The sequence below is a fragment of the Podarcis gaigeae genome (genome assembly GCF_964106915.1).
Source record: "Podarcis gaigeae genome assembly, chromosome: 16".
Lineage (NCBI taxonomy): Eukaryota > Metazoa > Chordata > Lepidosauria > Squamata > Lacertidae > Podarcis > Podarcis gaigeae.
Window position 1 is genome coordinate 33,210,924 of NC_139693.1, and position 17,455 is coordinate 33,228,378.

General features: G+C 44.7%; 1 protein-coding gene across 2 annotated transcripts in view; it reads left to right on the forward strand.

Moving 5' to 3' along the window:
* GALNT9 (polypeptide N-acetylgalactosaminyltransferase 9) overlaps positions 1-17,455 on the forward strand; it is a 204,495-nt gene that overhangs the window by 162,818 nt on the left and 24,222 nt on the right. For both annotated transcript variants that reach the window (XM_083717305.1, XM_083717306.1), the window contains one exon: positions 14,985-15,170. In XM_083717305.1, coding sequence (XP_083573431.1) covers positions 14,985-15,170 — 186 coding nt within the window. The remainder of the gene's footprint in view (positions 1-14,984; positions 15,171-17,455) is intronic.

A 17,455-nucleotide genomic window follows, 5' to 3' on the forward strand; every position in this document is an offset into this window, starting at 1 on the left:
TACAGGCTGAGGGAGCTGGTGTTTGTCGGCAGACAGTTTTTCCAGGTCATGTGGCCAGCATGACTAAGCCACTTCTTGCAAAACCAAATCAGCGCACAGAAATGCCTTCCCGTCAGAGCGGTACCTATTTATCTACTTGCACTAGTGTGCTTTCGAACTGCTAGGTTGGCAGGAGCTGGGACAGAACAACAGGAACTCACCCCGTTGTGGGGATTCAAACCTCTGAACTTCTGATCAGCAAGCCCAAGAGGCTCAGTGGTTTAGACCACAGCACCACCCACATCCCTAACTTTAGGATGTACTTTTTGGTGGTAAGAGCTGTCTAATGGGTCAAACAGACTAACTCAGTAGGTTGGGAACTCTCCTTCATTGGTGGTTTTTAAAGAGAGGTTGGATGGCCATCTGTCAGAGAGTCTTTAGCTGTGATTGGACTGGATGACCCCTGAGTTGCTTCTAACTCTACAATTAGGATTCCACGATTCCTTCCATGCTGCTGCCCGTCTCTGGAAAGTTGAGGTGGAACATAGCCTTAACCTCAATGAATCTCTCTAATCCTCTTTTGGATGTCCTTAAGAAAGGATTAGGGATGTGGGTGGCACTGTGGTCTAAACCACTGAGCCTCTTGGGCTTGCTGATCAGAAGGTCAGTGGTTTGAATTCCCACAACACGGTGAGTTCCCATTGCTCTGTCCCAGCTCCTGCCAACCTAGCAGTTCAAAAGCTACCTGTGTGAGTAGATAAATAGGTACCGCTGTGGCGGAAAGGTAAATGGTGTTTCCGTGCACCCTGGTTTCCATAATGTTGTTCAATTGTGCCAGAAGCGTTTAGTCATGCTGGCCACACGACCCAGAAAGCTGTCTGTGGGCAAACGCCAGCTCCCTCGGCCTGAAAGCGAGATGAGCGCTGCAACCCCATAGTAGTCTTTGACTAGACGTAACTGTCCAGGGGTCCTTTACCTTTACCTTTTATCTTAAGAAAAGGTTAGGCAGATTCATGAAAGAAAGGCCATCAACGGTGACTAGCCACAATGCCTATCTTCTACCCCCACTGCCAGTATAAGGACTTGACATAAAGGTAAAGGTAAAGGGACCCCAGACCATTAGGTCCAGTCGTGGCCGACTCTGGGGTTGTGGCGCTCATCTCGCTTTATTGGCCGAGGGAGCCAGCGTACAGCTTCCGGGTCATGTGGCCAACATGACTAAGCTGCTTCTGGTGAACCAGAGCATTGCACGGAAACACCGTTTACCTTCCCGCCGGAGCGGTTCCTATTTATCTATTTGTACCTTGACGTGCTTTCAAATTGCTAGGTTGGCAGGAGCAGGGACCGAGCAACGGGAGCTCACCCTGTCGCGGGGATTCGAACTGCTGACCTTCTGATCGGCAAGTCCTAGGTTCTGTGATTTAACCCACAGCGCCATAAGGAAGCCCAAATAATTATTGCTTGTTATACTTAACTGGTGTGATGAATACTGCTTCGTTTTATTGGCACATTATCAGCACCAGCCCATCAGAGGCCACCTGCAGCAGTCATTCAGAACAATTCCCTGTGTGAGTGCCCTATGGTGAACCATCTCTGGATCTGCTGCCGCAGTTAGGTAATAGTTTAGTCCAAAGGGATGTGGAGTTTGTTCTATCGAGCATTGCTTCAGTAGCCGTCTGTTTTTAGAATAATTTTTATAGCTCATGAAACAATATTGTGCAATCAGATGGTTCCCATAAACAAAACTGTGAGTAACTCTGTAAGAACTATAAATAATTCAACAAACTCCACATTAGTTTGGGCGTTAAGTAAATTTTTGCTTGGATATCTCAAGAAGTGGCTATTTAAAAAGCATGAAAGAGATGACTGCCAAACAGGGCTGGCCCAAGGTGTTTTAGCACCTGAAGTAAACCACAAAATGGCACCCCTCTGCCCACCAAGGAGCAAGGGGTGAGTGACAATCTACATGGGCAACAAGGAGATGAATCAAATCAGCCTTACCCCACAGCTGAAGTGAGAGTCATAGGCCATTGTGGAAGGGAACTGGGCTTGCTCTGAATCACGCTGTAGATGTGGCTGTTTCTGCAGTGGCAGAGCCAGGCTTCAAGGAGTGTGTCACAGCCATCGCTGCCACAGTGGCAGCAGCAGAAGGTGACACATTCCTTGGAGGCCAGATCTGCCACCCCTGTGGATCCAGCTGCCCAAAGCAGTTTACTCACCTTGCCTTGCTGACAAAGGCCCAAGGCCCAAAACTCCCGTGGCAATGAATTGATGGGTAAATTTGCCCACCGAGTAAATTTGCGCTTGTGGTTCACCATACCATGAGCGTTGGGAACTCCTGATTTATGCCAGTCCCAACAATTCCTAGTTTCCCCCTACATCCATTTACCTGGGAGTAAGTGCCATTGAATCCATTGGGGCTTACTTCTGAGTAGACATGTTTGGGATTGTGTTGTTAGTCACATGCATGAATTTGCCTTCAAGGATGGAAGTGGCTTCTGCAGTGAGTAGCTTGGTTTTGCATCTTGAGTCCTAAAATAAAATACCATTGGTTTTTCCTTCAGTAGTCATGCTAAATTAAAGTTACCAGACGTCCCTGTTTCCCAGGGACAGTCCCCGGATTTACACATCAGTCCCCTGACAAAATCCTATAATGCCTACTGAAGTTGAAAAGTGTCCCTGGATTCATTGGAAAAAATCTGGTAAACTTACGCTAAATGTCTGTTGCTCTGCGAATTGCTATTATGGGATTAATAATGTGCTTTATTAGTGCTACTAAGTATAGCAGTTCGAAAGTACATCAAAAGTACAAGTAGATAAATAGGTACCGCTCCGGCGGGAAGGTAAACGGCGTTTCCGTGCACTGCTCTGGTTCGCTAGAAGTGGCTTAGTCATGCTGGCCACATGACCCGGAAGCTGTACGCCGACTCCCTCGGCCAATAAAGCGAGATGAGCGCCACAACCCCAGAGTCATCTGCGACTGGACCTAATGGTCAGGGGTCCCTTTACCTTTACCTAAGTATAAATCAGAATTGAATATGTGAAAATGGGTGCCATGATAGAGTCTGGGAACTGAAGACCACTTCTCTAAGCAGCATCTACAGCAGTTCTAGAGCTATTGTTTGTTGTTCTTCTGTAGCAGTCTCTTAGTCACCTGCAGATAAGGATGGAAGGATCTGTCTTTTCAGTTCCCTCACTTTCTCATTTTCCCAATCTTTTGTCCTCCACATTTGCAGATATACCTATACCTGAACCTATACCTATGTTGGGGGCAAGAATCCTCGTGAAAATTCACCAGCACTCTTAACTCTTAAGTGTGAATTTCTCCTAAACAAACATGATTTTGTTTTACACACACACACACACACACACCGCTTGATTGTAAAACCTCAAAGCAGTTTATGAAAGATAAAACAAGAAAATCAAGAAAAATCACAACAATGCTTTAAAGCAAACAAAAGCTAAAACACTAAAACAGGTTTAAATTACCTCAACTTTCCAAACATCTAGGTAGGCTGGTCTTAACAAGAATGTTTTTGGGAGGTGCTGAAAAGAGTTCAGTAATGGCGCTTGCCTGATATCAATAAACACAAAGTTCCAAACGATCAAATCCTTTACAAATGCAGAATAGAATTTTTATATGCTGTTTTGACCAATGTACACATTTTTGTTTTGTTTTTTAATAATATTTATTGAACATTTTCAAATATAACAGAAAAAAGAAAAGAAATAAAACATCCATTTTATAACCTTATTTTCATTAGCATCTTTCCAGGACTTCCCTGCCCCACCCCCTCTTGTATTCCAATTTCTTCAAATAGATTCAGCAAGTTCTTACCCCAAATTTTAAACTTATTATAATTAACCCAATGTTAAAAATGTTTTTCCATCCCCTAAAATCGACCCCGCTCCCTTCCACGAGTTCCCCTCTTTAATATGCAGAACAGATTAAAATAAAAGAAAATAGAAAAATGAATAAAGTATAATTTAACACCCTTTGGATTCCAAATTTCCCTCCCCCCTTTCCCGGTTGCGTTCCCCAAGGTCCATCAATGCCTGTTGTCATCCTGGAGATCCCACATCTAGGCCGAAATCCTTCACAAGTCCACTTTGCCGTCTTTTTAAAAGTCTTTGCCGTCTTTTTGATCATCTTTAGTTTCGAGCGTCCAATCTTAGAAAAACTCTATCTCAAAAAGGTCCATTTTTTCCATCCAGATCTCTGTATTTAAGAGTAAAAACTCAAATTTTGTTTCTTTAGACCTTTCAAATCTGGATGTCCCAAATGTTCCCACTTCCAACTTTGTCCAATTCTTGTTGTTCATGTTGTTCTTATTATTCTCTCTCCTCACTTTCCTCTAGTTTCTTTTCCTGCTCTCCTGCAAAAATGTTCCAATTCCAAAAGCTTCTAAATCCCCTACAGAGGCTTTGTTATTCAGGAACAAAACTTTACGTCAAGTCCCTTCCATTCTTCAATAGATAAGTCTATTGTCTCCTTTAGTGTAGAGACCTCTGTAGACAAAATAGTGTTCCATTTCTGCAGTTTCCCAGGAGATAAAAAGTCCAATTCAAATTCCATGCCAGCAATACTTGTAGTGTCCCACAGCCCCTCTAGAGGGATTATAGTAACTCAGTTTCCTTCCAGATCGCACCCAACAGTCAAAATAACTTGTTATTCCTTGTTTTAAACAATTTATATCTAATTTGTAACAAATGTAACCGGCAAAGTCCTCATAACAAAGTTCTCTTTTTATTCTTCAGCTTTGACAGCTCCTTTGACAGCTGTCAAAGCCTCTGTTTCTCCTCTCCCGGCACTCTCGCGGATCACTCCCGGTTCCCGGGGGGGGGGGTTGCATTTTAGCTCACGTTCTACTTTTCTCCTCCAGCCCAGTCTTATAATTTTCCATCGTGAAATTAGTAACTTTATCAAACTTAGGTAGCACTCGATCTTAGTTGTTAAATCCTTTGCTTTAAATCCTCTACGACAGGGGGGAGGCTGACTTCCTTTTTGCACCTCCCCCGCTCGCTCCGAATTTAAAATTTAATTTTTTTTCCCTTTTTAAGTCCAGTTTCCAATTACTCACGGGTTGTTCTTTTAATCCGAATTTTCAATGGAAGAAGTCAGCGCTCTCCGCCAAATGGCATGCGGCTTCGCTCGGTAGAGGAAGCGGATGACTCATAGCACCACACCCCCCCCGGCACCCGCTCCGTAGCCTTTAAGAAGGCTCCTTCGCGGGTCAGGGGGGCGCAAACGGTGCCCGCCGAGTCACCATGCCCATGGGTTTCAGCGCCCATGGTTTTTGAGGGTCCCCGCGACGCCGACGCGGTAGAACCCAGCCCCTGCCGAGCAGGATCCCTCCGGAGCTCGGAGGGAGTCCACCATTTGGCGATGGCGCCAACCCGGAAGTCCCAATGTACACATTTTTGCAAGGGATTTTACCTTTTACAATGCATCTTTGTATATTATTTTCCCCACCATCTTCAATTGTATGTACGCAAGTGATAGATTCAGCTTTATATGCTTGCGGCATCAAATTTCTCCTCCATCCCTGCCTGCAGATTTATCAAATATTAGTGGAACTACTGCAGATGGTCTGACATATGTGTTAAAATATTACATGAATATGGCAAGTTTGGAGCAGCAACATTGTCATATTTATTTATTTTAGATGATTTATATACCACACCAAAGCAAACAGAGAAGAATACCAAAAAATGCAATAAAACCACAACCCTTTAAAGACACAAAGCAGCAATCACGAGTGCTATTTTTCTAGAAAAAAGAGGTGCCAGACCTCACCCTTGTTCTCTTATAATGCCAAGGGTGCCCACCTGAGAGGTGCCAGAACTGGGTTCCAGTGAGCTCCTGCTGGAAAAAAGCGTTGGCAATCACTAAACAGGAGTTGCTAATGACGGCAGCACGAATCAGGTCTCTTCACCTCCAAAATCCATCTTAAAAAATGCAGGTATCATAAGGACCACAGACTGCAGACGTGAGATTTCAGCTTTTTGTGGTTTGGACATTGCTTTTCCCCAATGTCTGCTTTTCTGCATTTTGGGGTTGTAGACCTGTCACCACAAAATTCAGAGTAGCGCAATTTTCCAAATATAGCTGCATTTCAATTTGGGTATTCTTTCAGGAAGTCTGAATTAGGTGGCAGCTGTTCAGCAGTGGAATGGACTCCCTCAGAAGGTGCTGGACATGAGGCATTTAAGCAGAGGTTGCATGGCCATCTGTCAGGGATGTTTTTGCTGAGATTCCTACATCGCAGGGTGCTGGACTAGTTGACCCTTTGCTTCTAAGTTTGCATTTAATTTTATGCAATTTCTCCAATGTCACATCTTTATGAACATAAACTGAAAGATGCTTGAACAATTTTCATGAGAACATTATATATAAAAAAGAAATTGTGGAAACATGGCAAATGTCTGTGTGCTGAATGTTCACACTTTTGCTCCTTCCAAGATGAACAAAATTCACAAGAGTACGAATGCTTTTTGCAGGCTGCTTCCCCATTCCAGCTTAAATGCATGCAATTCTTTGGGTCAGTATCGCATCTCGTCAGACACCAGCCAGGACCATTTCCCATTATCTCGAAAGCAAACATACGGAGGCACTTCTGGAGCCTGGAGAGTTTTTTAAAAAATGGTTATTTCCTCCTTCCATTTCTCGTTTTGATTCATGCGAGCTATATTCAGCTTTGCAACCCAGCCTGTTTGATGCCCTCTCTCAACAGAGGATATTCCAGGAATTCACAAGAAGCAATTATAATTGCTTGGTGGGTTCTTTTGTTTCAAACAAGAATAGAATAAAAGGGAAGGAGGAGCCTCCATGAAGGATGGTGTAAGAGATAAGTTGTGTAAGCAGCATAAATCTAAATGATTTTGCATATCCATCCACACAACCTATTTTATTATCAAAGCCTCTTGGGTGCAGAGAGTTCCATTTGTGAGTGGATGAAAGACGTGAGATCCCTAATCAGGTAGATTTAAACATGAACATGGGGGTTGGGATGAAGGTCTTTTGAACTCTGCCCATTCATAAGAAAATATATTCATAAGAACTCTGCCCATTCATAAGAACAACCCACATGCCAAGTCAAACCATTGGGCCCATCTCACTCAATATTGTCTACCCTGACTGTCAGCAGTTCTCCAGGATTTCAGACTAGGGTGTCTCGTAGTCCTACATGGAGATGCCAGAAATCAAACCTGGGACCTTCCATATGCAAGGCATGTGATCTACAATGGAACGATGGCCCTCCCCCTAACTGCCTTGGTCCATCAAGACCAGCCTTTCTCAAACTTGGGTTTCCAGATGTTGTTGGACAATGTTACCAGAACAAGGGAGGCCTAGCTTAAGTCTATGCCCCCTCCGAGGTACCCAGCTAAATGGTTACTAGGTTCCTCTGTCAGAGCAAAGGAAAAAAGGATAAGGCAGACAGGCAAAGAAAAAGCAAAGCGAGTTGTTAAGCCTTTGATTGTCTCTTTATTGGCGGCGCTGTGGGTTAAAGCCTCAGCGCCTAGGACTTGCCGATCGAAAGGTCGGCGGTTCGAATCCCTGCGGCGGGGTGCGCTCCCACTGCTCGGTCCCAGCGCCTGCCAACCTAGCAGTTCGAAAGCACCTCCGGGTGCAAGTAGATAAATAGGGACCGCTTACCAGCGGGAAGGTAAACGGTGTTTCCATGTGCGGCTCTGGCTCGCCAGAGCAGCGATGTCACGCTGGCCACGTGACCCGGAAGTGTCTCCGGACAGCGCTGGCCCCTGGCCTCTTGAGTGAGATGGGCGCACAACCCCAGAGTCTGTCAAGACTGGCCCATACAGGCAGGGGTACCTTTACCTTTACCTTTAAGGTTCAGTCTCCCTGCAACTGAAGAAAAAGGAATGCTGGGAAAAGGTATGCATAGTCTTTTAAAGATGTGTATTTATGTGTGCAGAAGTGGAACATCCCCTACTTTGCAAACATCAGTGTCATGATGGAGAAATGTCAGAAATACATCAGATTCCAAGTGGGGATACAATGGGTCAGACAGGTCAAGGTATGTCACATTCCATGAGTATTAGAGAATTTACATAGTTTCAGACAGAGTTTTACATAAAGCATTGGCATTGTTAACTGATTTCAGGATTTGCATTGATATTGATATTGAATTCCCATGTGTTGTTGGACTACCACTCCCAACATCCTTGACTGCTGCCCCTGCTGACTATGGATGATGGGAGTTGTAGTCCAGCAACATGTGGGAACCCAAGGTTGAGAAAGGCTGATTTAGGCTATTGGTTCATCTAGCTCAGTATTGTTGACACTGACTGACTGTAGATTCTGACGGCATGTGGTTCTGTACATTTTCCCAGCCCTACCTTGAGACACCAGGGGAAAAGAAGTCCTCACCACCAGCAGCTCTCCAAAAACAAATAAGTAGGTTTCTGCCAAACCAGAAATAGGATGCTTAGTTTTGACAAACAGTTGAGCGACACCTGAAGGAGATAAATGGGGAAAGGGAAGGAAGAAGAGTGGGATGTTCTGTTTCAGGGGCCAATAAATAGTGGACTGAAACCCTGAAGAGGAATTATCCATCCCTTCTGAATGCAATACACTTCTTGCTCTGTGTCTACAATTTGCATATTTGGTTTGAAGAAAACCCAGAGCAGGGAAAATATAAATATAGTGGAAATATAAGACATCCTATCTCAAGCTCGCAGGTATGGTCCAAAGCTAACCTTTCAGAGCCACAATGCTATGAATTGCAAACAGTATTGCTCAAAGCTATAATCCTGCACTGGGGTGACTGTGTGCAGCAGGGGGTTGCTTGATCTGCCTGCAACTCTGTTAAGAGTCAAGCTTTGCCAAGTTGATTGGGCTAATTAGCAGCTGCACAGTTCAGGTAATGCAACAACACTCATGTTTCTACCACCACCATCATCAGGTTTGTTTATTGACATCAAAAGGATAATATTTATATTGGGAGTTAACAGCAGAAATTGCTCTCCCCACTGGCACAGTGTTTGGTCCTCAGCTAGCCCAACATCTGATACATTATCAAATAGTCCTGATAAATCAGTGCCCAGAGTTGCCAGCCAATTGATTCAGCGGAATCTGGAGTGAATTTTCAGACCCCTTTCCAAGGCAAAATGCAATATTTTCCGGGAAGTTAATGGTGGCACTCATCACCCAATGGCTGCTCCACGTGTAGCTTCCTCCTCTTCTGAGTGAAGAACAACATTAAGGCAACTGCACTTGTTTTATTTATTATTTGTTTTATTATGCAGTTTCTATACTGCCTTTCACTCCGGAGAGGACCAGAGTGATTTAAAGCAAAACAATACATCACAGATCTAGAAAACAGATCTGTAAAGACAAGGCAGAGAAATATCGGTTTTCAATTACAGCAACCAGACATCATCATCATCATCATTATTATTATTATTATTATTATTATTATTATTATTATTATTATTATTATTTCATTTCTATACCACTTGCATTGCAAAATGGCTTCTAAACCATTTGCAAGTATAAAATCGATTATAAGGTATCCACATATAATTAAAATGCACAATACAACAAAAACATCCTTAATGAAAATATGCAGTAAAACAGGTCCATTCAAGGTATGACTATTAAAACAATTAAAAGAGCAACTGAAACAATTAGATCAGAAAGTTCAGAGGAATGTTTGTCTATTCAGACAAGAATCAGCTCCACCCGCAATGTTCATCTGTATGCATAAAGGCTTCCAGGACGCTATTGAACTCCACATGATCTGGTTGAAAGCCAGTGAATGAACAGCTGTACATGCATAGGCATCTTTTTTCAGACATTTTGACAGAATTCACAATACTGAACTAGGTGGACCAATTGTCTGAATTCAGTATAAGGTATAAGCAGTTTCCTATGATCCCAAACAAAAAGCAGAAACAAAGGCTCTTAATTTTTGAATATTCCAGGATGTCTGCTGTAGTATTTTCTTTGAATCTCTCCTGCTGATTTTATTTTTTTTCTTAGCTTTAAAAATGCAAAAATACTGTACTGTCACTGTTTCATGGCCTTTATTGTTCTCTGCTCTGAGACTTCTAAACTGGGGAGTGCACTGTCCATATTTAAAACAAATCAAATACCCTGCATGACAGAAGACATTTTGCCCCAGGAAAGAAAAACCAACTGGGGACCAGATCAATGGTTCAGATCTCTCTGCCCACTTTTTTATATAGTAAAAGGTTCCTCTCCAGGCCTTATTGATCATAACTCATGGTGGATTCTTGTAACCCATCATCAACCAATCTATATATTTGCCCTGAATGGAGGACAGCAGATGGGGCAAAGCAGGGGAGAAACATCAATGGCTACAGACATCGCATCATTGAGCACATCTGTGCCCACTGCTAAGCAACACTTACTTTGTCCGACAAGAAAAGCATTCTCCACCCTATGGCAGTCATATTTTCTTTCTCTCTCCACCAAAGCCAGGTGTCTGCTGAGAATTTATCTTCAGTAAACAACAATTTTGTCTCTTGCATTTATAGACGAGTCGGACCATTTCCTTTTACACAGTGCTTTAGTGCTTTTTTAGTTTCAACATATTGCATAACCATCCATCTTGGGAGGGAAATAAATCTGCCTTATATAACATTTGAAGAAGTACGTGGACATGAACTGCAGCAAACAGAATTAAAATAGGCAGGATATTTATAAGATCAGCTATGGTCCTTAATTTGTAAATAAGAAATAATCCACATGCTATTGTCTTAATAAAGAAAGAGTAATGAAGGCTCAATGTGCCTGTACTGACTTCTCCATTTCAACAGCTGCTACAGGCAGCGGTGCTTGAAGAGGCTCCTTGTAGTTAGTACCTCACTTTCTGCTTCTAGTAAGAACGCATATATGCACACACATTTAAAAAAAGGAAAAAACCTCCCCCCTTGTAGCAGTTCCTAGCTTTTCCTTGCTACAATAAAGAAAGACATTACTGCACCTAGCTATGTATTGTTATGAGTTGTGGGGTAGGAGGTATGGCCAAGACCCTCCTAACACCTTGGCTCCTTTCTCAGTATTGGAACAGCCAGGACAGCTTCCTGGTGAGGTAATCGGTCATTAAGGGAACAAATGAATGGACTCTGTGCAAGATGACAAATGGGTACAGCCACCTCCCCCAACTCACAGGTAGTTGGAAAGACAAAGCCAGAGTTGAAAGCAGAGAGTTGGAGTGATGTGAGCTAGAAACAGAGCAGGAAGCTGGGAACTGAGAGAGACAGAGCAATGTTTGATTTCTGTTTGAATCCAAAGCTGTAGCTATGGGGGAAAGCAAAGCCCTTTTGTGGTGTTAATGCTGTGAACCCCTCCATCATAGGCTCAGGTATATATGTGTGTGTTTTCTTGATTTGATTGTTTTATCTTTTTGTAAGCCATGTGGAGTTGTTGTTGTTTTTTGTTTTGTTTTGTTTACAATCAGGCAGTATATAAATTTTATGAAATAATAAATAATAAGATGGCTGAGCCCTTTTCTAGCAGCAGCACCGGGTACAGCCTGATTATTAACATCACCTATGCTGCAAGATGACTTAAAGGGGGGGCAGCCTTCTCCAGTAATCTGCTTCTGCAACAGTGGGTAGGGCCATGGGCTGGGTGGCAGCTGCCCTCCCCCCCCCATAAATAAAACTACTTAACTGAAAGTAGAAATTGTGGGAAGATTTTGACAGATTTTTCTGAGCTCTTGGAGTCAAAAGAAAGTAATTTTAAACAACTGTTGTTGAGACATTTTGTTCCAAGTCTGCTAGACAGAGCCAAACAGAGGGTGGTGACAGTTGGGTGTCCTGACACCCCCCCCCCCCACAACACAAATCCTGCTACACCCATGGGGTAGGGCACTGGTCCTGGAGGCGAATCTGATAAGAGTGCTTCTGGGGCTGTTCCTATGTTCCCTGCCCCTTCACATTCCAAATTCTCACCCCCATCAGGCAGGAATCTGACTCCTGGTCCCTGACACTAGCAAGCTCTCCATTTAAACTTGGTTCAGCTTCTCTGAAGTTTGCAATGGAACCCGGAGCATGGCCAATGCACTGACATTTATTTGTTTTTTTACATTTTTTATTCAGCTTATTAAAATGAATCCATTTCTTTCTGCACCCCGATGCTCATTCCTTTTGTTGCAGAAATTCTGGACGTACGTCTGTCCAGATTTATGTCCCCACCACCACCACCACCTCCAATATGTCTTTCGTTAATCAAATGCAAATTTGCGGAGCTGGTGATTTAGCATGCAACTGCTAGGGGATGGCAATGGGGAAATAAATATCGTTTAGCAAAATAAATTTGAAAAAGCAGTGTAGCATTTTGTTCGGCCATTTGTGAAATAGTTTTTCTTTGTCACCAAAGATGTGAAGGATGCAGGGGGAGATGGGGGTGGCTGGTCACAGTGCAGAACTTGCTGGTAAATGAGATGTGTGTTTCTGGCAGGGGGAGAGTTTGGGACCTGGTGAAATGCTGTGTTGGCTGCAGTGTGTAGGTGTGTTGTGCAAACACTCCCTGCACTCCTAGGCTGGAAGAGGGCTAGTTTAACCTCTTGTTTGCTGCTAAAACTGAATGATGCATGTCAAAAAAGTGTGTCACCAACATGAAAAGTTTGGAAAGCTGTGGGTTAAGGCTGATGTCTGCTGCTTCCATGAACTCATTACTGTTGTGAGATTTGGTAGGTGAACTAAGAGTTTGTATGGACCCCGAGTAAGAAACCAGAGGCTGAGAGGGAGTGTGTGTCAGAAGGAAAATGAATTGACATTGATTTATAAATAGTAATACCTTTGTATTAGTGTAACATGTTTATATGTAACTGTGTGTCATTATAATATTTTGTTTAAGTTGCCTGCTGCGGCTTCAGTTTTTTGTACACTGCTTAAGGACATTTTAAAGATATTAAGAGGTATAAAAATTAAACAACTTGTTGTTGTTATTTCTAACTCGGGTGGGCCTGACAGATCCTGGTGGATCAGAAATGGGTTGTATCCACAGTTAGTCAGGAAATACTACAAGTTATTATTATGCACAGACTCTCTTTGGACGCTTTGAAATGTCATCTTTCTGTATGAAATTATTTTTTTAAATGATTTTTTTTCTGCTGATCATACTTCTGCTTGCCTGTCAAAATGTGCCCATTGATGCGCCAAATTACCCATTCAGACACCTCACCCTTACTATGTAACCAGCATTACAAATGTTAAATTAAAAAAAAGTTAAACAGAAAAAGAAAGCTTTTGCAGCTCTGCGATTCCACATTGTGCTCTGCTGTAGCTGAAGGATGCTATTGCCAGGTTCAGAGCCGTCTTATCCATAGGTGGTAGGAGTGTGGGGCACCCAGGCGTCAGGCTCTCAAGGGTGCCAGGCCAAGAGTCTGGAGCCCAAGAGTTGAGTCTGGGGAAAAGCCCGTCCATCGGTCAGAGAGCCGCAGCAGGCTCTTCTGCTGCGGGCAGCTCTGTCGTGAGTTCAGGGGCAACCAAGCCAGCGAGACGCTGAGGCAGGCGGCCGGCTCCACTCTCCTGTGCGCCTAGGACTGGGCAACCTGGGGGGGGGGGCAGGTGGATCTTTGCACCCAGGCACCACATATGCTTAAGACAGCCCTGTCTGTATGACAGTCCATGTTCTGTATGAAGAGCAAGTCTGCCCATGAAGGGGGAAATGTGCCAGAGGATTTACTCCACTAATAACTTGTTTGCCCAATTTATGAGGACTTAAGAGCAGTCTTGTTCAAAGATTTAAATCACTCAGCTGACGGATCGATTGAACACTTGATTAACTTCTTATTAGGAGACATTTACATTTCTGAAATGGTGACCTGTTTTGCCTTTAGAGCAGACATTTTAAGGATACAATTTCAGCATACACTCTGCCGCTGTTCTGAGTGCCAGTTTGAAAGGTCTGTGGGGCTGCATTTGGTCCTCCTGACTTGGTTTCCCACAGTTGGCAAGAGCATGAAAGGATGCATCCCGAGGATGCTGCAGTTATGTGCCCACAACCTGTTCCGCAGAACACAACCAGGAAACATTGTGTGGAGTGTGGATTGGAACCCAGCTTGCAAAAGACTATCCTTCTTAACTACTATCGTCACACTGGCTCTCATTTCATATACTGTGAGACAGGGCTAGGGAACACTTTTCAGCTCCTGGGAGCCACTCGCCACCACTAGCCAAGGGTGAAAATAGGCAAAGCAATGAGTTTTTCCTTTGTAGACCAGGTTAGTTCCTACACACATTCAGAAACCCCTCTCTATCCTCCATCCAGACAAGCAAGATTTACAGGCAATCTCCGTTTTAGGCACAACTGATATGTGTACAATCGCGCACACAGGACCGAACCTGGAAGTAACCCGGAAATGTCATAAAAGACATCACTCAAAGGGGTGGGGACAGAGCTTTCAATTGCATGCGATTTCACGCAAGCGCACTATGACCCAGAACACAAACCCTCCCCCACGCAGGGGCTTCTCGGTGGTGGCACCCACCAAGTGGACTGCCCTCCCACCAGATGTCAAGGAAATAAACAACTATCTGACTCTTAGAAGACACCTGAAGGCAGTGCTGTTTAGGGAAGTTTTTAATGTCTGATGTTTTATTATGTTTTTAATATTCTGTTGGGAACCGCCCAGAGTGGCTGGGGAAACTCAGCCCCAGATAGGCAGGGTATAAATTTATTATTATTATTATTATTATTATTATTATTATTGCTATCATCATCATCATCATCAGGCTTGCCTGTAGAATCAGAGTTCAAGGGCACAATCCAGCCAGGCAAAATCACTCGAGGTGCAAAGGAGAACCAATAAGGCATGTATTCTGGTGAGAAGGGATATTGCTGGGAATCAGATATGAACTGGGGTGGTTGCCAAGGGCCTGGAGCCCCACATTTGAAACCCTGGCTGAGATTCCATTGCCTTCCATTGCCTTCACAATGCCGCTTTGCCAGCTCCCGTCTTGCTGCCTTAGTTCATTCCTCCCTCCCTTTGTTCTTTGCATCGTCACAGGTCTGGCAGTGTGGCGGAAGCATGGAGGTGCTGCCTTGCTCCAGAGTCGCCCACATCGAGCGCACCAAGAAACCTTACAACAACGACATTGACTACTATGCAAAGCGCAACGCACTGCGTGCTGCTGAAGTCTGGATGGACGACTTCAAGTCGCATGTTTACATGGCGTGGAACATACCAATGACGGTAAGGGCAGGCTGAGAAGGCTCTCAGAGAGACATTGCAGAGTTGTTGACGGTTGCTGGTATACACACACACACACACACACACACACACACACACACATATCCTGGAAGTTGCAGTTTGATGAGGGACCTGAGAATATTCAGTCTTCTCTGCACAACATCCTTGCATCTGTTGCCCTTTAATTGCCATAGCCGCTGCCCCCTTGTTGAGGATCACTTGGGCCATGTTGAACTAGAACTAGGTCCTTTTAAACATGAACTTTCCAAGCTCTGGTTCCCATGTTGCTGGACTGCAGCCTCCCTGATCATTGGCCTTGCTGGCTGGGGCTGATTGGTGTACAATCCAAGGAAACCTGCAGCAGTGTGGAACATTTGGTGTATCTGGCATGTCAGGTAAAATGTGAAGCTGCTCTTATGCAGTGGTGAAGAAAAGGAACTCTGCACATGCTCAGAATGCCATCCCCCCATATAGGGTGTGATGATTTACCATACCCTCCTTCCCCGGGAGAAGAGGAGAGATGGTTTAGCCAGAATGTGGTTGAGCATGTGGGCAGTTTTGCCCAATAGGCAGAGACTGAAGCTACCTCTGCCCCACACTCTTCCCTCTTCTTCTGTTGGCACCCACCACCCTTCTCTTTGCAGTGTGGGCATTGCTAGTGGCCCTTTCTTTGGGGACTGAGTAGGAGTCTTTGAGGGAGTCATTGGTTGGCTCTGGGTCTCCTCTTTTTTGTCTTCTCCACACTGTTGGGCGTCACCTGTGTGACCGGAGGGCCATTGCATGGCAAGTCCCCCCCCCCCCAGTGGAAATAATGAAAAACGACACAATGCAGGTTAATGGGCTAAATAAGGCCACGACTTTATTGGTTACAGATGATGAGCAGTATTGGCTTAGGCATTGGTTCTAACAGACTATATCCAACTTCAGCCCATCTGCTTGAAGTCCAGGAAGGGTTAACCACCAGTAGGGGGAGTCCTGCTGATGCACAACAACTAGGAACTCCCCCGGGGTCACCGATAGGGGGCGTGCCTTAGGCCCTCACCTCCCTAGGCTTCAGACAGGGCCACGTGTCCCTGGAATCCTTTATCAGACTACCCTTTAATATGCAGGGCAGGTGATGGCGCTACCTCCCCTCTTCCATCTACAGAACAATACCAATGCCTAACCCCCAAGGACACGGGTGGTACTGTGGGTTAAACCACAGAGTCTAGGACTTGCCGATCAGAAGGTCGGCAGTTCGAATCCCCACAACGGGGTGAGCTCCTGTTGGTCGGTCCCTGTTCCTGCCGACCTAGCAGTTCGAAAGCACATCAAAGTGCAAGTAGATAAATAGGTACCGCTCTGGCGGGAGGGTAAACGGCGTTTCCGTGCGCTGCTCTGGTTTGCCAGAAGTGGCTTAGTCATGCTGGCCACATGACCCGGAAACTGTACGCCGGCTCCCTTGGCCAGTAAAGCGAGATGAGGGCCGCAACCCCAGAGACGGCAACAACTGGACCTAATGGTCAGGGGTCCCTTTACCTTTACCTTTAACCCCCAATACCAAGAAAGTTGTGATGATTTGCTATGAGGTAGGCAAAAACCAAGTGGCTGGTGCCAATTTGTCAAGTGGAAAAATTCCTACCAGGCCCCTCAAAAGCGACCAACCAAGGTCCATAGCAAGGTCAAGGAAACAAAAACCTTATAGGGCGGGAGGTGGGAAAAGTAGGAACAGCTGGCAGGGGGGGAAAGAGGGAGATCCCAGGCTGCGTCCTGCCTTAAATAGGGCAAGCCATGCCCCCAGACCCAGCCAATTGGCTGTCCAGGGGACGGCACGGCCGGGAATCCCCCCAATCGCGTAAGGCTGGCCTCCAGCCGCCGTGCACATGGTGGGGCCGTGAAGCCCCCAACTCCACCTCCTCCAAAGGGCGGAAGTGGCTTTCCTTAATCTGGCTCTATTGACATTTTGTCCGGGCAGGTGAACAGGTTTAAGTAAGGCCTGTGTTAATATATGAGGCAATTTGGGTTGGGTTGGTCATGCACATTGGGGTGAAGGTTGGCCAATGGAGCCACGCTGTGCATGTCTGAGTCATACCAATGGCAGGAATCTAAACAGATCTTGCTATTTACAGTGTGTGTCTGTAAACATGCCCAGTAGATGGGACAGATTGAATCCCCATTCCCTTTATTGCTATTCACCTGCCCAGGTGTGTATTACTTGGTTAATTTGCCAATCCCCTAGTCTGTTATCTTTTAATAAATATAATCTGTTTACCCATAACATTTTTTTTATCGTGAGTCTTCTTTCTCTT